This window comes from Colossoma macropomum, unplaced genomic scaffold, assembly GCF_904425465.1.
Source record: "Colossoma macropomum unplaced genomic scaffold, Colossoma_macropomum, whole genome shotgun sequence".
In the NCBI taxonomy this organism is placed as follows: domain Eukaryota; kingdom Metazoa; phylum Chordata; class Actinopteri; order Characiformes; family Serrasalmidae; genus Colossoma; species Colossoma macropomum.
In genome coordinates this window covers 27,485,419-27,508,168 of record NW_023494803.1, presented here as the reverse complement: position 1 = coordinate 27,508,168, position 22,750 = coordinate 27,485,419, and the positions used below count along the sequence as shown (strand labels likewise).

The 22,750-nt window shown below is 40.6% G+C and overlaps 1 protein-coding gene across 6 annotated transcripts; it reads left to right on the top strand.

Annotated features, from left to right (window-relative positions):
- The first annotated feature begins 1,371 nt into the window (after nucleotides 1-1,371).
- On the top strand, nucleotides 1,372-21,805 carry baz1a (bromodomain adjacent to zinc finger domain, 1A). 6 transcript variants are annotated; one of them, XM_036593576.1, is made up of 28 exons: nucleotides 1,372-1,485; nucleotides 1,845-2,025; nucleotides 3,038-3,316; nucleotides 7,128-7,274; nucleotides 7,385-7,480; nucleotides 8,058-8,145; nucleotides 8,284-8,418; nucleotides 8,718-8,805; nucleotides 8,950-9,116; nucleotides 9,299-9,394; nucleotides 9,481-9,619; nucleotides 9,783-9,929; nucleotides 12,857-12,952; nucleotides 13,223-13,447; nucleotides 13,648-13,813; nucleotides 13,996-14,103; nucleotides 14,913-15,010; nucleotides 16,058-16,597; nucleotides 16,852-17,015; nucleotides 17,246-17,388; nucleotides 17,572-17,720; nucleotides 17,885-17,965; nucleotides 18,613-18,860; nucleotides 18,958-19,166; nucleotides 19,285-19,616; nucleotides 20,163-20,335; nucleotides 20,606-20,693; nucleotides 20,871-21,805. In XM_036593576.1, the coding sequence occupies exons 2-28, from the start codon at nucleotides 1,913-1,915 to the stop codon at nucleotides 21,041-21,043; spliced, it is 4,488 nt and encodes a 1,495-aa protein (XP_036449469.1). In that variant the 5' UTR covers nucleotides 1,372-1,485; nucleotides 1,845-1,912; the 3' UTR covers nucleotides 21,044-21,805. The 6 variants fall into 6 exon arrangements, with proteins under 6 accessions (XP_036449469.1, XP_036449468.1, XP_036449464.1 ...); XM_036593575.1 differs by having other exon boundaries at nucleotides 7,382-7,480; nucleotides 20,166-20,335; XM_036593571.1 differs by having other exon boundaries at nucleotides 7,382-7,480.
- Nucleotides 21,806-22,750: the final 945 nt, after the last annotated feature.

Genomic DNA, 22,750 nt, shown 5'->3' with positions numbered 1-22,750 from the left:
CACAGGCTGCTCAGCTGTCTAGTGTTTCAATAGGAACAGTGTGACAGAAGTGACATCTGCATTTAGATCTATGGGAAAGGATTGGAAATTGTGGTTGAAGGCACACAGTGCAGAAATATCTCATTACTAAGACTTCAGTGGTGCAAAAACCTTAGACAAAGAGATGTAGGGAAAAAGTGATAATGAGTCATACTTCATCGCATTTGAGTGCATGTGCAGTATACACCAAGAGAATGAAACAGGCCTGAATGCTTGACCCCTACAGTGATGCATTTCAGTGGTTCTGCTGTAGGGAGTATTTATCTGGCATGGTGTGAGTTCACTTGACACTTTAGAGGATAGGGTCACTGCTAATCAATACAAAGTTATTCTGACTGATCACCTCATTCTATCCTGATGAGAGTGCTTTCGTCCAGGATGACAGTGGAGGGCCTAAAGGGTCACTGAATGGTTTGATGAGTATGAAAATGATGTCAGTCATTTGCTCTGGCCTTCGCAGTCACCACATCTCAACCTATCATCAAAACACTTGATGAAAATCTTTTGGAAGAACGTTCCATCTGTCAAGTACAGTTTTAGAGACTTGAACAATCTATTCCAAGGTGCACTGAAGCTGTTCTGGTGGCCTGTCGTGGCCCAACACATCACTAAGACACTTCATAGTGTTTTCCTTTTCATTTCTCACCCATCTGTGTATACATGCATGATAAGGCCTGTTATTAAACACCCTGGCTAAAAAACACTGATAAAGTCACGCCATAGTGACCATATCGTAATAGCTCTTAATAGTGCAGTGAAAAATGATCTAAGTACAGCACAATGGCTTCTCAGTTTTCCTAGCATGTTTAGCAAAAGTAAAGCTGTACTAGAAATCTACTTTGTCAAATGATAAAATCTAATTTTGTAACAAGAAATACTGTATTTCATAGAGTTTTAAAAACACTTTGATTTGTACACATTTATACATTCTTATAAAAAGTAATTCTGATTTGTCAGACTTCCAGTGAAATCACGCTGATGTCAAATTATGATCGGTAGCAGTGATGCTAGGCCAGTGAAAACAAATGCTAAATGACAAGCATATTTGCAGTAATTATTTATGACAGTTACATTTGATTGGCCCCTGTCACTCAAATAGCCATGTAGCATCAATCTTATTCGTCCCACCTGATGTCTCACTTCTTCCCATCTCACCCTACCGGTAAGTCAGAGAATACAATAGGTGAAGCGCTATGATGAAGTCCCTTATCCCACATCTCCAGTCATCACCATTGGCCATGAGCATGTGAATGGCAGTGTGAATAACCAATAGGAGAACAAGATTATCTCACAAGCTCCTCCCACACCCCTTCCTTGTCTGTAACTGAACTAGAACGGATCAAAACTTGTCGTCAACACGCTCAGCCCGCTCGGAGAAGTGGGGCAGGACCTGAGTTCTCTCTTTTTTGCCCCACAAACGGACTACTTTTCTGCATTATACAACGGGTAAAGGTGCCTGCTGTTCGACAGTGTTTTGTGGGCGTCGTTGTTTTCTATTAATTATGTCGTTTTTCCAGTCGGTTACAGCCGACACACGCTCTCATTGAGAGCACATTTTCATGTGGGCTGGGTTTAACGTCACCCTGTGTGTGTGAGAGACCGGGAGTGGGAAGCGTGTGTCATTAACAAAGGCTGGATTTCCTCTTGAAAATTCTCGTAGTTTGGCGCTTTTATTTTTAACCCTTTTCACGTCGTCAGCTCTGGATGGTTCGTGTGAGAATGTAAACGGGTCTTTCCGTATCGCGTGAAAGCTCAGAATTAAACATTTCTTACTTTCTGTTTCCCTCCCTTTTTTGAAAGTATAGGACACACCGCCACCGCCAACAGCGGCACAGCATCAACAGCAGCAGCACAGGCGCCGAGATAAAGAAAGATGCCGCTTCTTCACAAAAAGCCCTTCGTCCGACAGAAACCTCCTGCTGATCTCAAGCCAGACGAAGAAGTTTTCCTTTGTAAAGTGACTCACGAGATATTCAGAACCTACGAGTGAGTGACTTTCAACTTCTGCTCCATCTGAACTTAATAGGACGTTAGCTGTAAGTTAGCTAGCTAGGTTAGCTAACGGCATCAAACTGTTTCGAAGTCAGACAACAGAGTGACAGCCCGGGGACGTCCTGCAAAGTTTTTGTTTTCGTTGAGTTGACTAACTGTTCTTGTTTCATATGTCGTTAACAGCTAAGCACTTAGTTTAAATGTGCCTTTTAGAGTACAGAAATAAATCAGGGTTTATTTCGCTGCTGTGTGGATTTATAAGCCTTACGAAGTGGCAGGTGTGAGTTGCCTGGACGGATGAACTCGGCGCTAGCCTTAGCTCGCTAGGCCCTTGTGCTAGTTAGCGCCGTACTCCTAAAAGCTGCTGTAAAATGAAAAATGTCCCCCTTGTTTTTCATATAGGGGTCATTTGGGTTGTAGCAGTAAAGATTAACGGAGTTGACCGAGTTTAAAAGCGTCTTCATTGTTTTTGTTGTTATGAAGTGTGTTGTTAAGTTCTCGACACTCACAGGATGTTCAGCTAGAAACGTGGTAGCAGCTATTGTTGGAAGGCAATTAGCAAGATGATAAGACCCCTCTAATGCTTCTGCACTGTCGGTGTTTCTTGCTCCTATGTAACTTGACAAAGTGTTACAAGACGAGACGTAGAAAATCGGGATGACAAAGGCATTTACTACACACCAAGAAAACCAAACAGCGAGAACTCATCCAGTGCATGTTTGTATTGAAGTCCTGAACACCAATTATAAACAGATGCACACGATGTAAATAGAAATGGTGATTTTGGGTCATCATACTCCGCGTTGTGACCATGCTTTGACCTCATTTTTAATTACGAATACATTCCTTACAGCAAAGTGCAGTCAATTAAAGAGTACCATGGAGTTCAGTTTTGACATTAACGGGCAGAAGTATAATGGTTAATGTGAACCGTCGCCTGTATGTCTCTTTTAAAGCCAAATTGGTAGTTACTGAGACTGTGGGTCTTGATATGCTGTTTCTACAGTGAGTTCTTTGAGAGGACCATCCTTTGTAACAGTTTGGTGTGGAGCTGTGCGGTGACAGGCAAGCCGGGTCTGACTTACCAGGAAGCCCTGGAGAGTGAGAAGAAAGCCAAGCTTAATCTTCAGAACTTTCCTACTACATTGATGCTCCCCCTCTTGCACCTGACTGCTCTCACCCACCGTGCACGCCTGCATGAGATATGCGATGACATCTATGCTTTTGTGAAAGAGCGTTTCTTTCCTGGGGAGATGGTGGATCTTGTGAGTCGTTCCGGTGCCAGGTAATGTATTGAACAAATGTTTTTTTGTTGTTTTTTTTTTAAATACAGCACCGACATGTAAAATCACTGTTGTTGGAAGAAATACCTATTACCCTTTATATTGTATGTAAATTTCATGATGAATGGACTAAAATAAATGACCTAAAATTACTTTGGAAAAAAGTCTGGTTCCATTGACATTACATTAAAAGTAGTTTTTTTCCTTTTCCTGTAAAGCTACTATTTTGGAGATACGAGGTTTTCTTCTGACAACAGTGATATAGTCTTGAATAGAATCGTGTGATGGCTTTGCTTGTGACAAAAGATCTAGTCCATGAATATGAACAACACTCTTAAAGTAAAAAGGCATTAAGTTCCAAGTTGGGCTATTATTTCAGCTTTTTAGTTGTCTGTGCTCTTTGTTAGTGATGTGACAGTCCACATGACGTCACTACGAATGAATGGTCTGCAACTTCTATTGTCACTCCGTCTGCTGTAGTAAAGATCTGGCCTTCATTTGTTGTCATCATGTTCGGTTCCATGTCTACTCTGCTTTATGTAAAAATAAACAAGGAATTACTGTTTTGCTCCCAGATTCTGTCAAATCAGACTTTCCTCAGTTAGTGAACTTTCTTCTTATGACAAATTGTAGCTGGTTTCATGGCATAGGAAGAACACAAGACTACACAAGTTGTATTTGGAGTCTCTTAGTTAATATTAACATTCCTGAGGAATGCAGTTATAATGCCCTCATCACCATGGGTTTCATGACTGAAATTATACAATTTAATTTCAGTTTTAAAAGAGAGTAATTACCAGATGGTTAGTAATCTTAAATTTTGTTTAAATGGTACAAATCAAAGATGAAGTCTCTTCTGTCAGAGCCTTTCCATAGCAATGTGAAAAAAAATCAAGGTAAAATTATTTGTGGTAATTTTGGCTTGAGATGCATTTGGCTTCTCAGTCTGTTCTGCACAAAACAGCCTTTTTGATTTTTAATGTATGTGATGCCTCTACACTGACCTGAGTGCAGTTTTCAAATTACAAAAGCTACAGTTTTAATTATAGCCTATATTATCAAAGTTGTTCAAAAGGGGAAACCTAATGACATGGAGCTTGTGATCTGCCTGTAGATTTAGACCAATCAAAAGCAACCAAACACCCATGTACTGTGTACATGACAACACAACCACAGCTAACTGACGGTTCAGTGCACTATGTACCTCGTTCAGGCTTCAGGCCAGAAAACATGGATATGCTGGTCTTCTGAGCAAAAAAAAAAAATATAGAGCAAGAGAGAGAATAAAATAGTCACAATTAGATATGTTCTTCAGTTCGCTCAGCCCTACTCTCCGTACTTTTGACAGTGTTTGAAAAGGCGTATATTTCACGGTGAAAACAGTATGTCTAGTATAGCCTGTAGAGCTTCTGAATTACTGAGCTGTCCTCAGTTGTGAGAGAGGATAGAGGCAGCCATCACAAGCTGACTTTGCCATTTGGAGATAACCAAAGTGTGGGTGGAGCTAAAAGAGGCATTCTGATAGGCTGGCCTAGCATAAGGAGTTGTCTCAGACATCACATCATCATGGCCTGCTCAGCGGCAGCCAGACATGCAGCAACACGGAGTCCCAGCAGGGGAGAGGAGGGGAGCTTTTTTAGAGGGAGCTGGGGAGACTTTTAGGGATACTGGGGTGTGTCTGACGCACTCTGGCGGTGCTTGTTGGTTGGCTTTGCCATTGCTCAGGTATACTTTATTTGCATGGGTTCCTTTCTGACGTCCTGGCCATGTTTATGGTTATTGAAATTTAGGACAGTTGACTGTTTTTGTTTTGACAGTGGGATTGAGGTGTATGTTTTGTAGGGCATAGGTTCATTAGTATGCACTGATTATAAAGTCATGTGATTGAACTTTCAAAAAGAGACCAGGGGCCATTATATGAAGTCATATGTAGAACACCACTAAAGTGATGCATACGTGCATTTCTAATTTTGTCTGAATGGACGTTTTCATCAGGTTTATTGAAAGCCCTGCACACCTGTTTCTAATCGTAAATCAGAGAAAGGATAGAGAAATCAGCATTGATTTCGATCAGTGTGCAGACGGGCATATTCACTTTCCATGTTTACCCATGAAAAGTTAGAAGATGCCCATAATTAACCCATTATTTTAAAATTAATAGTTCTGGTTCTAACATCTGATTGGCTGAGCCACATTCAAAGCTGTTCTAAAATACACAATAAGCACACACCTATGACCAACTCAACATACTGCATCATGCACGAAAAATCCTTGCGCTGGAATAATCTCTGCCTCTCATGCTGCTCGCGTGGGCCTCCGAGTGTACTAATGAAGTGAGAACCCGTTTTTGTTGAAACTGAGGGTCTGAAAACTTATTTTCTCAACTAGAACTAGGCTGGCCAGCTAGCTAACAGGCTAAAAGGTAGCAAATATGCTTAAACAGCGCTATCATTAATATTACAGGCTTGAATTAAAGTACTTGGAATATGATTCACTGTAAAACGGCAATAAAAAGGCTAAAGATTGTGACTTGAATGGCTTATATGCTTCAGATGTCTGTGTTTCACTCGGATCTTCCTTAAGTAGCATCAAACCCAGGCTGAATCTCGGCTCCGTACTCCCTAAATGGTGTGCTAGAGAAGTTTTGAAATTCTAGTGTCTACAGCCAAATAGAGCTGTATTTGTCGAGTATGGATGTGGCTTAATCCCAAATGACTACAATTTTAGCTATATTGTGCACTGTTCCTACATACTGCACTATGTAGGGAGTAGGGAGCCATTGAGCCATTTGAGATTCAGCCTCAGCATGGTAAGAGAGGTGCTATTACATTGGTGCTAAATAAGATTTGTGGAAGTGACCAAAAAGTACTTATAAAGCAACAGTTTTTGCACTAAACAGTACTGTGTTCTGATATGTTCGATGTTATACAACAAAAAAGTTAAAACGTTCATGAAATGACCGCAATATGATGGGTGACAATCTTCTTCTCGTTCAGCAGTTCATGGTTGCTTGGCAGCGTTGCCATACTCTGAAGGAACTATGTTTCTTGGTGGAATACTTGATTTATTAGTAATAAAAAAAGAACTCTTCTTTTTATTATTTAATCATATTTTATGTCTCCCGCTGGGGGTCGGGGGCTTTGGGATAGTGATCATATTTATCTGAGAATATTTCAAATATTACTCTAACCAGTGAACTTAATACTATGTGGCAAAAAAGTACATTCATGGAAAACCTCAAAGTAAGCATTTGAGGTTGTATGTGAACAGACATCAAAATGTACTGTTCACTCTCCAATCCTTACAGTCCAGTTATACAAACTAAGTTGCTAAAACAGCCTGTTTGTTGTTTTGTGATGTCGCAGAACAATTGGTTTTGGTTCATAAAACCACAGACATTGTCAGTGGATCTCAGAGGGGAAAATGTAGGATATAAGCCTATTATGATGCACACTCTTATGTCAAATTTCACTTTTTAAAATATCGCTCTTTCCTTTTTTTGTAGTTCCTCAACATTATTTTTGTGCATATAAACCCCAGACACTTCAGGAAAGTTTATTTGCTCCCAACACACCTGATTGATTGATTAACTAATGAACAAGTCCTTCATTAGTAGTAAACGGCCATGTTGGAGCAAGAAAACAGCATGAAAATGGCAGTAGTTTATAGAATAAATATGCTGGAAGCTTTTTAGCTTTGTGTTTCTGGTGTCTCTAGTTTCAGTTGCAGGTTTTGGGTATGTCATAAATGTCTTATTTAAAAGGCAGATTCTCTGTTTCGTCCAGCTTTTTCATATATAATCATGTTTCACAGACATCCCTACAAGATCTTAGAGGTCATTCCTCCTCATTCCAATGGGACAGTTAATGGTCATATCAAACACCGGATGGAGGGGGATTCCATTGTCATCAGTGACAGTGATGATGAGAGCACAGTCACTTCACCCAAGACGCCCAGTGGGTGAGTTTTCAAAAATTCAGATGTCCTGGAATGTCTCTTTCAGTTATTTTACACATGTAATTTGTGTTTTGGCTGAGATCAGTTTCTTGTCCTTTGTTTTACTGAAGCAGGAAGAAGCCCCTCAGTCCATCCTCATTTAAGTATAAGATTCAGCCTGTGAAGTCAGAAGACTGTGAACCTATACTTGTAAAAGCTGCTCAATTGTGGTGAGTTGTTTATATTTTTGTTCGATATGTTTTATAAAGTGAAACTGGTTATATAAGATGTGATGAAATGACATTTTGCTTGCCTTATTTACAGCTTTTATTTTATGCTATGATCCATTTAGCTTATTTATTGTCTACGTTATGTTCTATACAGTTAAAATAAAATGGCAGCTTGAACAGTTCTTCTGTAGGTTCAGTGTTTGGACTAGAAATGCCCCAATCATGATATGTTTGAGAACTAAACTACTTGGAAACATACTGTGTAGATATTAGCACACCATTATAAAATGTCGACATTGTGGAAAAATAATATAGTAGATGTGTAATGACCATGTTCCAATGTGCTTAGAGCCAACAAACTCCAGTGGTCGTGGTTTTTGCTGTGAGAAATGTTTTAAAAGAATTTCTGAAAGAACTTTTTAAAATCCCCCAAAATGATGGAGCTGTAACTGTTCTTGTCCACTTACATTGTTTACATTTGACAGTGTACTTTGTACAGCTTACATTCAACAGTATTTAACCGGATTTCGTTAGTGAAACCCTAATGCAGTTCTTTTTTATTGGCTCTCTGCTGTAGTCGTAAGAAGAATGTGTTTTCCCGAGACCGACTGAAACTGCTCCTTAAACAGCACTGTGAACTAATGCATGGGACCATCAGACTCAAAGTACGCCTTTTTAACCTCTTCCAGTGTGAGCTAATTTAAGTTGGCTGGTATATCACTGTTATTGTTACTTGTAAATATATCACTTATAGTCATCATGGGATATTCAGAAGCTTATGCTGTTGTTTTTTTCTTTCCTAGCCATCAACAGTTGCAAAATACAAGCTGTCAGAACAAAGTTTCTCTCAGTTCTTCCCAGATGAGCCTCCAGTGTTTGCCTTCAGTCCTCCTAGCAAGGGCAGAGGTCGCCGCCCCAATATTACATCTCCTGGGGAGGTGGGTGCAGCTGTTGCTTTGTTCTGCAGATGTTAATTAAGATCTTAGCACAAGGATGTCTAAGGGAAACTCATTCCACACTGGTCTGATTTGACTTTAAAGTGGTCATGCCAGGTGTCCACCACATGAGGGCCATTATGCCAAGAACATTTTCAAAGAAAAATAATTTATAGCAAAAACTGACAAAACTCAATATAACAGTGCAGTGTGTTTTATAAATCCTGGGAGCTGGAAGCGTGCTAATTTAAACCAGAGACTTCTGAGCGTCCTTAATAGATGCTGCATTCCTTTACCTTCAGATGAGTTATGTTGAAGGGGCAAACGTGATGCGAGCTGCAGAAGAAAAGTTAAGACTGATGCAACAAAAAGAAGAAATGTTGGCAATGGGTAAGCCTATGATGTTTAATATGTTCTTATATAATATGTTCATAAATGTAATTTAAATTATACAAAGTTATTTTAAGTTACCAAAAGGTGGACAGCCTTTGTGTACTGTACGTTTGAATGTTTTCATGGTTTTTGATTGCTCAGCACATGAAAAATCAAAATTAAAGAGGGAGAGAGAGGATATACTGGAAGCCAAAAAGAAGGAAAAGGAGGACAAAGAAAGAAGGAAAGAAGAGCTCAAGAGAATTGTTGAGGAGGAGAGACAGAAGAGAAAAGAAGAGAAGGAACGAATGAAGGTGGAGAAAGAGAGGGTGAGTTCAGTAGCCCTGTGCTCCGAGAGACTAACGGAGAGCACTTTGATTGGGACTTTACTAAAATTACATCAATTACTACAGTAATTTACTGTGGATTACAGCACACTTAATGTAGCATGTTCTTGCCAAGTGTTATTTTGCAGTCTTGTATGCACCATGTTTGTCATTCACTTACTCAGGAGCGAGAAAAGCTAAAGGAAGAGAAGAAGAAATATGCTGAACGGCTGAAGTTGTGGAGTAAACCTCGAGAGGACATGGAGTGTGATGATCTCAGGGTAGGAGTGCTCTTCTCTATTAGTGACTACTTGTCAGTCAGTCTTTGTATGATTATAGTCATTGATCTGTGTGCATGTTTGTGCAGGAACTGCCAAACCCACTGCCGGTGAAGACCCGTCTGCCTCCTGATCTATTTGGAGATGCACTGATGGTGCTGGAATTCCTGAAGGCATTTGGTGATATCTTTGACCTGAAGGATGAGTTTCCTGATGGTATCACACTAGGTGAGAGAGGAATATCAACACACTCTGCATATAATGATCAAATTGTCTTTTGAGGAGGGGACTGAAACAGCAATGCCAGCTGAATGTTCATGCTGAATATCTTACAGCAGTTTTAAGACTTCTCCCAGGTCCATTAATAAGTTCTGTGTTCTGATGATGACAGAGGTTCTGGAGGAAGCCCTGGTGGGCTGTGATCCAGAGGGGCCACTGTGCGAGCTGCTCTTCTTCTTCCTGTCTGCCATTTTTCAGGCACAGGCTGAGGAGCAGGAGGAGGTGGCGAAGGAGCAAGTGGCTGAAGCAGACACCAAAGGTCAGAGCATGTTATGATACAATACTATAAAACTAAAGTGATTTTTTTTTATTAAAAAAAATGTATACCAAAAAGAAAAAATAATATATAACCACATGGATGCTGGTTACAACACAGCGTTTATTAAAATTAAGAGTCAGTAGTTTATCATAGAGATTTAGTAAAATGCATTAAATTCTTGAGACATTAGTGATGGTAGTAATGGTTTCTGTACAATAAATGGTTAACTTTCGAAGGTTAAAACAATTCTACATTGGCTCAGTAATATCAGCCATATTTACATTGCTATTCATTTTGTTTGGCACTCACATGAGCTAATGAAATCCAGTAGCCAATGCGAATGATTCAGCAGTATTCTTGTTTTCAAACTCCCTAATCCTGCAGCAGACTGCAGCTGGATGATGCAGCATCTAGTGCCTCCTGCAGGTCCCTGTATTTATGTTGACTATGCCAATACATAGTGTACCTATTTTTCTACGCTGTAGACTGGGGTTCAATCCCCTGATTGGGCAAGCACCCTACACTATACCAATAAGAGTCCTTGGGCAAGACTCCTAAAACTACCTTCGCCTACCTGTGTCAAAAAAAAAAAAAGTTGTAAGTTGCTTTGGATAAGAACGTCTGCAAAATGCCATAAATGTTAATGTAAATGCAATACACATACATTGTTTCCTAGCAAAAGCATATGTAGGCTCTAATGTTTTTTAGACCTTTATAAGACATGTTGGCGCTTGAGATTTCACTCTTTGCTGTGTTCATATTTATCATAGTGCAAAACTGACAATGTATTGTGGAGACTGGATATTCTGTTAATTATGTTTGAGCACCAAAGTTTGCAAATAATCAGCACCAATCAACAACTCACTCCAGCATTCCTTCTGCCTCCCAGCTCTAGATAGTAAGTTATGCCACAACATGATTATAGACATGGTTTTCTTGCTACGTTCACATTACAAGCCTCATTGCTCAAATCTGATTTCTTGCTCAAATCTGATCTCTCTGACACGATGGTTCACACTCGTTTAGGAAAGTGATTAAAATCTGTCATTTAATGTGAACGAACTGGTGTCCTGAAATGACCCGCATATGCACATCCTACTTAGTAACGTCACTTGAATGAATAACGTGTGTCACAAGCATCATCAGCAAACAAATTTAACGAGAAGAACGAGCCTTCGCTGCGAAGATAATTAATTCTGAACAGCTCTCAGCTGCATTATTAGAGTGCACTGAATCCGAAAAAGGTGAGATGTGTTGCTTTTCCACCATTTACAGACTTTAACCTCTGTTCGACGCTGCTGCCATGGTAACGCAATGAATGGTGGCGCACGCACAGGGGGATAAAAGCACATGAATACCAATCTGAGCGTTCACGTTAAGGTCGCATGGCTACGAATAGGATGCGTATCCAATCTAGGGCCACATATGAAAGTGGCTAAGGTCGGATTTGAAAAGATTAGATTTGCGTTTCCACACAGCCCTGAAAACATCAGATCTGAGTCCCATTAGGGCAAAAATAGGATTTGTGCCACTTCAACCTGGTAATGTGAATGTAGCCTTTGCTAAAAATATCAGGAGAATGCCTCCTGGCCTAGGTGATTAGTTTGGTTGTGCTGTAAGCAGAGTGTAACTATGGCAAGAAACAACGACTCATGTCAAGACATGCTCCCCAGCCCTGTATTTGTAGGGTAACTAGGATTCATTGATACTGATTCCTGTATCAGGTATTGGGCCGATACTGCGCGCGTTCACTCATACTCATGAAAATTTATCTATACCAACATTCCGATACCAGCTGATACCAATGTGATGTACGCAGAGTGTTTGCTGCCACCCTGATGACTTACTGACTCCGTAACAGTCAGACACAAAGTTACTGGTCACTTTAAACATTCCAGCTTGGTATATTCCTACCAGGAATACACTGTGTGATGTTTAGCCTGTTTTTAAACACACAATCACAACCACTTCCCCAACACAGGTGGAGACACATAGGCCAGCTAAACAGAGGCAGAAAAAGTCAACATTTGCTCCTGAAGTCCGTTTGTGCCAACTTTACACTGTTTGACTGACTAGAATAGCAAGGTATAAACATTATGGTGATTTGTAAAATAGACTGTTAGAGAGGCTGTATTGGTCTACAATGTACATCACCACCTCATTAGGTTCAGTGCACAGTGTTAGCAGTGCTGCTCAATTTCTCAGCATGTTATTTTGAATGAAACGACTTTATTTGAAATTGTCTGTAGACAGCTGTCTGTAGACGCTGCATTGCACATAGTGTGGACCAAGCGTTTTTGTACAGTGTATGTAGATCGTAGGCTTTGCCTGCACACAGTGGTCAATTCAAATGTACAGTGTGATTCACCATAGAACAAGATTTCTACACACAGTATATGTCAGGCTTTAGGGGACATTCAACTACAGCTTAATCAGCCAAACAGAAGACGTAAAACTCCACACGTGAGCTCCTTGGATGCATTGGCCTTGGCTGCATTAGCCTCAGAGGTGATTCCTGCTGTCACACTTCAGAGACTGTTGTTGAAAGATACAGATGAGGAGCAAAGCTACACCAATGCAGTAGTGCTTTTCTGACACGGAACAAAACCTGCTCTTCTCCACTGCAGCGCTACTCAATAACCTTAAATAATATAGCATAGCGTAGATTTTAATGATTTGACAGTTAAGGTACATCACTCTCATTTACACTAACAACTACCTAATTCTAAGTAGGCTACTCAGTATGGTATCGGACTTGGTATCTGCAAGGACTAAAAAACAATGTACTCCGTATGTATGCTTGTACTCGGTATGCTTGTACTCGGTCTGAAAAAATAGTATCGATGCATCCCTAAGGATAACACCAAATAAGCCTTCCTAACAGTGTTCTCCAAGTTGAGACTAACTTTTTCTGTGTCTTTTGTCAGATCTGAGTGAGGCATTGGAGGATGATGTTGACCCTACACAGTCTGCCATCAGTGCTGTAGCTTCATTGGCTGCTGCCTGGCCTCAGCTCCATCAGGGTGAGAAAACATTACTGAGGAGATTGGAACCCTTAATAGAGAGAGTACAGTGGGGGACCTAAGAGTCTTTTGGCCATGACAAACATGGATGCAAAAGATATTCCATCCTTTGAACAGAATGGATTTAAACTTTGAGTTTTCTCAGTGTTTTCTTTCATCAGTATAAAGATGCTATATGTTTAGTAAATGTATGTAAATTGGTGGCTTTAAAAAATTTATTTAAATTTGTAAAAATTAAAGTTCAAATAGACTTTTCCCATTTTTTTACAGGCTGCAGTCTGAAACAGCTGGATCTGGACAGCTGTACTCTCTCTGAGATCCTAAGACTGCACATTCTGGCTTCAGGGGCAGAATGCATCTCCACCAATGCAAAATTCCGCTACCAGAAGCAAGGGGGTTTTGCCTCAACAGATGACCCCTGTGTGGAGCTGCGGCTCTCTAACCCTGGCCTGCTCAAGAAGCTCTCCTGCACTGCTGTTTATGATCTGCTGCCTGGTGGGTGCTTACGCTAATACTCACAACTAATGCTCTTTAACTCTAGTCTGGCCATTTCTCACACTACTAACTACCACTGAACCCTGCTCTGTTTCTTCTATAGTTGGGTATTCACCTAAGAACTGCTTTATCAGCCAACATTTGTGTTTGAGTGGACAATTTTCAGTGACTAGCTGCTAATGGTGTGAATGCAATGACAGGTGAGAAACTGAAAATCCTGCATGCTCTGTGTGGGAAGCTGCTGACTCTGGTCTCCACAAGAGATTTCATTGAGGACTGTGCTGATGAGCAGAGAGCAGCCAAGATGGAGCTTCGTGAGATCAAAGCAGAACAGCACCGCAGAGAGAGAGAGGAGGCTGCTAACAGGTACTCTCACTTTCTGCGACCGATATACACACAGTAGCTTCTCACCATTCAAAATCTATTCACACTGTCTATCCATGAGAAACTTGTATTTGCTTTTGACATAAATGAAACTAAAAGAATGAATAGTGGTGGAAACTTTTAGAATTTTTTTTCAGTTTATAAATACTTTGTTATACCTGCAGAGTTCGAAAGAGAAAGGAGGAGAAGTTGCGAGAGCAAGAACTGAAACTAAAAGAAAAGCATGAGAAACTCAAAGAAGAGGAAGCAAGGAATGGCACACATGTAGCAGGGTAAGACAATAATGGAGTCATTAGCCAAGACCACACGATGAAGCAACTTGTTAAAGAACTAGAGATTAAAGCCTGACCAATAGTGATTTTCTATAACATTTATGTGTGGTTATTTAAGAGTCCTCACCCAGATGATGACATTATACAGTTAAAAGAAAACTCTTATTGTCAAAAATGGTACTTTGAAAAAAGTACAACAAAATATATTAGTTTTGATGAGAGTAATATGTATAAAAATACAAGTTCTAAAAATTATCAGATCCATAGTAATACAAACAAAAGTACCACAAAATATATTAAAATTTTGGTAATGATATAATAATTGAATTGTATAAAAATACAAAATAGTGACAACACACACTGTACTCTTTAAAAAGATGTTTAGTAAATGGTTCTTTAGTAAAGACAATGGATCTATACAGAACCATGAACACTACACCATTTGCATGCTTAAATGTTTCAGAAATGGTTCTTGAGATTGATTTGATTTGAACCCTTTTTGAAAAGGGTTGTATAGCATAGAAGAACCCTACTCTGCTCGACTCTGCTTGGGTCAGCTGATTTGTTGTGATTTAAGGCGTTCCAAACACGTGTTGCCAACAGGTTGCAGAGTGAGTGCCCTCTAATGGACAAATTATGCAACGACAAGTCATAACATGGTTGAAGGATCTTTCTTTCTTCTGTTTCTTGTTTTGAATTCGCATTTATGGGCCAATACAGATTTATCTGCAATTAGCTCATATCGGCACACCAAATTTATCTGTCAAGCTCTACTTGAAACTCAACTCCATAATGTTAACTCTTTGCAGAGAGGAGATGGACACTAGTACAGAGAGTCAGGAGGGTAATGCTGACCAGCAGACAGAGGATGAAGGGGAGCATGTACAACAAGGCAGATCTAAAAAAGGTATTTGAAGATTGCAACATGTGGATTTTTCACCTTGTTTTTTAGCCTGTGAATCCCTTACATGTCAAACTGGTCTTTACAGGTTTATTAATTGTTTTGCATAACTAATGTTTTTGATGACGTCTGGAAGATTTTTCTTCATTTACCATTCAGTCAAAGACATGGAGGCCTTTGATCTTTGTGCCTTCTTTGTGTTACATTGCTTTTTCTAAAATTAGTGGTACACTATTTCACTGTTCTTTTTGCTTGTAAACAAGAATCTTACAAGTTTTGCTTGCAAAACATTCAAACTGTGTAAAGCTGGGGTTACACTACATGACCTTTTCCCCGAATTTAGCCCTGATTCTTAGTCTGGCCGAGTCTGTGCTAGTTGGCTTTAGTCTGCAGATTTTTGGGTCAGTCAGAGTTGACAGTTGGAGAGAGAATGAAGTAGTGTGCGAGGGGCGAGATTTTTAGCCTCCCGATTGTGTTTCAGACCAGTCGGAGTATATCAGACATGTTTGATTTTGTCTACTCGATTCTGAGCGCAATCTAGTAATGTAAACTGGTCGAAGGCTCAATCTCAACAGACTCCTGCAACAGCCAATGAAAACTAAGAGCGCGAAAGAAGAAAATACAGCAAGTAAACAAAGAAAAAAGTAACAAAAAAAAGACAGCAGCAAGCAGCTCCACATTTGTTTATTTGGGTCCCTAGTAACGTGAGAGAGCATGAGTTTGTGTTTGATTCAGTGTCGTTTAGTGTGTGATCCCCAATATTTCTGTCGCCCAAAAAAAATCTGCAAAAACAGATCGTATGAGATGCCCAGTCTTCTTATAATCTGTTAAGACTTTAAAAGTTGTGTAGTTTACCCAAGGCTTAATCAGTATTAAAGGATGCATTCAGTCAATACTGAAGCTAAAGAAAGTTAATGTAAGCAAATAGCCGCCAGACAACTATGCAGTTATCATGCTAATTGGTGGCTGCCATGCCACCATGTTTGGCTAGCTATTCTTTTATCAGATTGTTGCACATATATGGAAACATGGCTTGTGTTATTTACTCTTTAGCTAAGAGCAGCACTTCAAAAGAGAAGCAGACTAATGAGGAGGAGGTGAAGGATGGCCTGAGCCCAGAGGAGCTCCAACAGCAGCAGCTGAAGGAGAAGGAGCTTCTGGAGCGGATCCATAAAGCTGCAGCCTGCACTTACATCCTTCCGCTGGGCCGTGACCGCCTCTACCGCCGCTACTGGCTGTTCCCTTCTGCCGGAGCACTTTTTGTTGAGGATGACTTTTTCGGCCTAACTGAGGACATGCTGCAGCCCCGTCCTGTTCCTGAACCCAAAACAGAAGAGCTCTCTTCTGTCCAGAGCCCTACTAAGACTGAAGAGCTGATGGAAGAGCCCAGCCCATGTCAGAGCAACTCTCCCCCTGTGAACCGGCCTAATCAGTGGGCTTTCTACAGCACACCTGCTGAGCTGGAGCAGCTGATTGAGTCTCTTAACCCGCGAGGACACCGCGAGAGCTCCCTCAAAGAGGCTCTAGTGCAGGAGAAAGAACGCATCGTTCAAATGCTCAGCAGTAGTGCGGCAGAGCGCTACCACCAAACAGGTATATTACATTAAAAGCAAATATATGCATTCAGGTTTAGGAGAAAGGCAGGTTCTGTATCAAATTCACCAGCACAATGGTGGACAAGGCAGAATGTCTTAAAATATGGGCCACAAGTCTGTTTTTGGACAGGACTGGAATAAGTTACTGTTTGTGCAGTAGCATTGTGGCACAGGATGCAAAAATAAGTCTCTTTGTGCAAAAAGGTTATTAATGAATCTCTGATCTCATTGATTTGTGATGTAATTTTACAGATAAAGTACTGACAGAGGCCAAAGGTAGCACTGTGAAGTCTAAAAATGGACCCCCTGCCCCAGAAAGCACTGCACCTGCTGATCACCACATGGAGAATCGTCTAAGGGATCTGCTGTTGGACATTGAGGACCGCATTTATCAGGGAACTCTGGGTGCAGTAAAGGTATGCTGCCCTATTGCCTCTGAGGTGATCTACTGTTATAGACTGTTCTCATTAAGAATGAAAATATTTGTCTGGATTAAAGTGGCTTGATTTGAGATGATTAAACCTTTTACCAAATCTATACAGACCTAAGTAGTTTGTGTCATTACTCAATGTGACTACAGTCTGATATTGGTAAAAATGAATGATGGATAAGGGTATTCAGTTCTGCCCACTGCTCTAATTATCAGACGATGGAGAGAAGTGCCTGGAGAGCAGCACTGGAAAGTGGCAACTATGAACTACTGGTTTCTGAGGCTAAGGAGAACGGAGTACTCAGTGGTGAGGAGGAGGCCATGGAAATAGACGAGAGCCACATCAGAGTCAAAGACAGGTAAAAGCAGCTTAGAACTGTTGTCTGGAACCAAACCAGAAACAAAGTGATTGTTAATGGTTAGAAGGAAAAGTTTTAAGCATGAAGACAAACACTACTTGGACACAACACATGGTCAGCCAGTATTTGCTGTATTTAGTACACTTCATCTGATCTTAGAGCTTGTGTCTGTTGGTTGTCCAGGCTGCAGGAGTTAAAGAGTGAAAGCCAGAGTGCAGCCTCCACCAGTGCCAGCACACCCCAGCCTGTCAACAACAATGTGCACTACCTCGCACAAGCCCTGGCTCAGATAGAGCAGGGCATTGAACGCAAATTCCTCAAAGCTCCACTTGGTAAGACAGCTTGCTAACTAATATTACTCTGAGGGAGAGTAGCCTTGGCTCCATGGGATGGATCAGTAGATATTTTTGCACAACAGTCATCAGCAGTGCTGGGCAATGGAAGTTGCATTTTGGAAAAAAAAATTGTAACAGCAGTTGTTTTGTTCTCAAACCAGGTGACGAGGACAGCAAAAAAGACCAAAAAATGAAGAAAAAAGAGAAGAAGAAAGATGATGACCAGTCCAGTGAGAAGGATGGTGTGTTACAAATATGCCTTTATACGTTATTAACAATATACAGTAATTACTATAATTCTCACTCTTGAGAAATTCCAGATTACTCAGTGTATTGTGAGAACCATTTGAGGGTTGTTCAACTAAGAATGATTAAGTTTAGCCCTACTCTACTCTAAAAAGGAGGGAATTTTGCATTTAAATTTTTTGTTGATGTTATTGACATTTGTCAGTGACACATGGGGCATAATCAAGGCAGGGTTTTATACAGGAATTCATGTGTTCATTTGTAAATATAGATACCTACAGATTTTTCGTAACTATGCAACTAGTTGGATCATAGCACATAATGGGCTGTGCCTGCTAGAGCAGCCTTCACTCTTCTAAGCCCCAAATGAGCTGTAAAGCATGCCTTTTTTGAAAATGAGCCACTTTTTATACTCAGTAAAGAATATACTCACATTTTTTAATATCTATCTGCTTGAGAGATTTTTTAATTTGAGGGCTAGCTAATAGTGCTTGTTTCAGGGATTTATTTGAGGGACAAACTGTCTGAGTTGTAAAGTTTAGGAGAGACTCTCTTCTGAGATGCTACAAGATGCATTTCCAAACAAACATCTGGCAAATAAATGGCTAATATTCTCTCTACCCATATGTCTCCTGTGCTGCAGATGGCAGTGACTGTGGGCGGCAGGTGAAGACCGTGCTGGAGCGCTGGAGGGAATCTCTCCTTGGCTGCTCCAGCCTCTCACAGATTTTCATGCATCTGTCCACCCTGGAACGCAGTGTGGTTTGGGCCAAGTCAATCCTGAATGCCCGCTGCAAGGTGTGCCGCAGGAAGGGAGATGCGGAGAACATGCTGTTGTGTGATGGTTGTGACAGGGGCCATCATATCTATTGTGTGCGTCCTAAACTGAAGGTATACTGCCCTCTTCCAGATGCTTCTACTACATGTAGAATTATAAATAAGCATCTTTCTGTAGAACTAAATGGATAATGTGTGTGTTGGTGCCTAGGCTGTTCCCACTGAAGACTGGTTCTGCCCAGAGTGCCGTCCCAAACAACGTTCTCACCGCATAAACTCTCGCCAGCGGTCCTCCATTGACTCTGAAGAGGAGCTAGAAGAAGATGAAGAGTCTGAAGAAGAGGAAGAAGAGTCTGAGGAAGAGGAAGAGGAGGAGGAGTCTGAAGAAGAGGAGGAGGAGGAAGAGCAAGAGAAAGAAAGGTTAGCTGATTTGGGTTATTTAGTTAGTCATCTGTGACATATAGAATAGTTCATTCACTGTAATAGAAATACATGAGAAAGATATAAATGTTGTCTAAATACATCACTCTTTCTCTAGTGTTTCTAAGAAGACCGCTGTGAAGCTTCCCCTACAGACCACTAAAGGTAGTAAGTCAAGTAGTAAATCCAAACAAGCTGAATCAAATCATTCCACACCTCGCAGCCAGCAGAACACACCCAAGCAGAGCCTCTCTGCCAGTAAAGGCTCCAAAAGCTCAGGGAAGAAGGCCACCCCAGTGTCTAATGGCAGACCACCTCCTCGGGCTGGTAACCGCTCTAGTGCCCGTCTTAGCCTGGAGGTACTGAGCACCGGTGATACCTCGGCTAAAGCAAATACTCAGGCCAGCCCTGCTGCAGCCCATACAGACTCCAGGAAAAGACCCAGCTCTGGTAAGTGACACTGGTGATGCGGTAAGACATTACTAATGAAGTACTGTTTTTAAGAAATTAGTAAGCTTTTGTTTGGCTGGGTTTAATCAATTATGTATTAGTAAAAATATAAATTTTCCTCCCTTACCTCAATCTACAGGGCTAAAATAATACGTTTGTCACCATGAAATGTTTCACGTGACTTCATTATTTTTTAGCAACACTAGTCTCGCATCTTCAGTGCAAAACTAAAAAAGCAAACCGTTGGGAAAAATATTCATTAATTTATTTGCCCATACTTCTGTGTAAAAGGCTTAAAGTTTTATCACACATTCTATAACCTAAGAACAGCTCAACCAGTTTGCACTTGAGTCCCTGTAGTTACTGAATAATAAGCCTTAGTATGTAATAAGCCTCAGATTTTTAAGGGTTAACTCTGTTTTTTTTGTTTTAATGAATTGCTTAAAGTGTATTGAATATGAAGTTAGAGTTACCAGTGCTATGTACAGTATTGGTTCAAGTGATATTTTTGTTGTCCCCTTAAGCTGCTTTTTTGTGTTTCGCCAGCAGAGGTCTCCCCAAAATCCAAGGTGGTCCTGGCCCCAAACAACAACTCAAGTCGTCGCAGCTCAGGCAGAAATCTTGGCGTCCATGAGCTGTCAGCATGTGAACAGCTCACTGTGGACTTGGTCAGACATGAGGATAGCTGGCCCTTCATGAAACTCGTGTCCAGGACTCAGGTACATCATATAGAGATTGACATTAATATAGACAGTCCACCTGTTGTGTACATACACATCAGACTTACATTAATTACTAACCATATTGTACTCAAAAATAGAGAATTCAGACTAATGTACATATATTTCAAAAAGCACTCTAGACATAAGGATGCTTATGTCAGTGCTGTGCTTTCTTGATCACACCCTGGTACGTTGCTTTTCCTGTTCTGCATTCTTGGTGTGTGGGTTTTAAAGTTGACATACTGGTTTTATTGTTGATCCCTGCAGGTACCGGATTACTATGATATCATCAAGAAGCCCATTGCTTTGAGTACAATCAGGGAAAAGGTGAACAACTGTGAATACCAAACTGCATGTAAGTCATCTGACTGGTTGGGTATACATGTCTAAATTTACACTGATATGCTAGAGGCCAATATTTGAATACCTGTCTAAACCATACTGTTGGCTCATTTCTACATCTGCCATCTCAACTGGAAACAGTTGCTCCACCACACTCGCATCTCACTTCTGCCTTTGTGTTTCCTTGCAGCGGAGTATATAGCAGATGTGGAGCTGATGTTTTCCAACTGCCTTGAGTACAACCCTCGTAACACCAATGAAGCAAAGGCTGGCCTCAGACTTCAATCCTTCTTCCACTCTGAGTTGCAGAGGCTTGGCCTGGCTGACCGTATGACCCCTCCACAAAAGCGACCCAGGCTGTAAACTAGCACTTCTTTCTCATTTTCACCAGCAGACTGATGGGCACAACAGTTTTTAAATAAGACGTTCTGTTAAACATCCACATAACAAGAGGATGAAACACGTTTCTAAAACTATATAGTAATGCAAAAAAGCATTTGTTGTCTAAGGTGATCCAGGACAAACCTGTGCTGTGAAAAATATTTGCACTGTTTCTTGAAAAGTCCTTTCCATCCACATTGACTCAGGACAAGAAGAACATTGTTTTTGAAAATACTTTCTAAATGGTGCATTTGTATTTTATACCTTTGCTGCATTTCTAGACTACTGTTTGTATAGATTTTCCCAACATTAAATCTTTGTTGCATTGTAAAGTCTTGCAAAATAGCTTTTTTCTTGTGTAGTTGTGAATAGTAAAATAACTAAAAATACCTTGTCGGGTCCCTATAGCTTGGTTAAACACTACATAGGAACCAAAACCTGCTTCTTTCTTTTCTGAATACTTTTCCATGTGACTAATTAGTTATTTATTTTAGTTTTGGATATAATTTGAAAATTGACAACTTGCTTTATTTATGAACAGTGTTCTTTTGTTTTTATAGGCTGTGTTTGTATACCTTGTTTGTTTTTTGTAATGTATTACCAGCATTGGATTCCAAACAGTAGAAACCTGGGTAAGAGGGGGTTCCTTGTTCAGACTCTTAAGCTTATTTCCGAGCAATTGTGTACATTTTCCTTTATGAATCAATAAATTGACTTTGTTAATATTTTGTTTGTTGCAACGACTATATTGTTTTGGTTTGTCTTTCAAATTTTAAACCCATACTCATGGACTTGTAGTAATTTAAAAAAACACCTAAATGTGTTGGGGAGGAAAAACTTTACTGTAAGAGGAAAAAAAGATGAGCTTGTATTTTAGATACCTCAGTTTTATGTTTGGTGTTATCAAAGGCACACTGTAGGACAGAACTTACCTGTACAGAGCCTGCCACTGCTCACCTCAATACAGTGAAAAACCTCACTGCTTACCTCATTACAGTGCAGAACCTGAACCCTCATGTGGTTACAGTACAGAACCTGCCACTGTTCACCTAATTTACAGTGCAAAACCACACTGCTCACCTCAGTACAGTGCAAAACCTGTCACTGCTCACCTCTGTTACAGTGCAAAACCTGTCACTGCTCACCTCTGTTACAGTGCAGAACCTGTACCCTCTCACATGGTAACAGTACAGAACCTGAACCAACTCGTGGTTAGACTGCAGAACCTGTACCGACTCAACTGGTTACCTCATAACAGTGAGGAACTTGTACCCTCTGACATGGTTACAGTGTGGAACCTGTACCGACTCAACTGGTTACCTCATTACAGTGAGGAACCTGTACCCTCTCACATGGTTACACTGCAGAACCTGTACCCTCTCACATGGTTACAGTACAGAACCTGTACCAACTCATGTGGTTGCAGTCACTGCTTGTGGAACTGTCACTGCTTACCTTGTTACAGTGCAGAACCTGTACCAACTCAACTGGTTACCTCATTACAGTGAGGAACCTGTTCCCTCTCACATGGTTACAGAGCAGAACCTGTCACTGCTTACCTGGTTACAGTGCAGAACCTGTACCCTCTCACATGGTTACAGTACAGAACCTGTGCCCACACATGTGGTTGCAGTACAGAACCTGTCAGTTCTAACATGGTTACAGTACAGAACTTGTCACTGCTTGCCT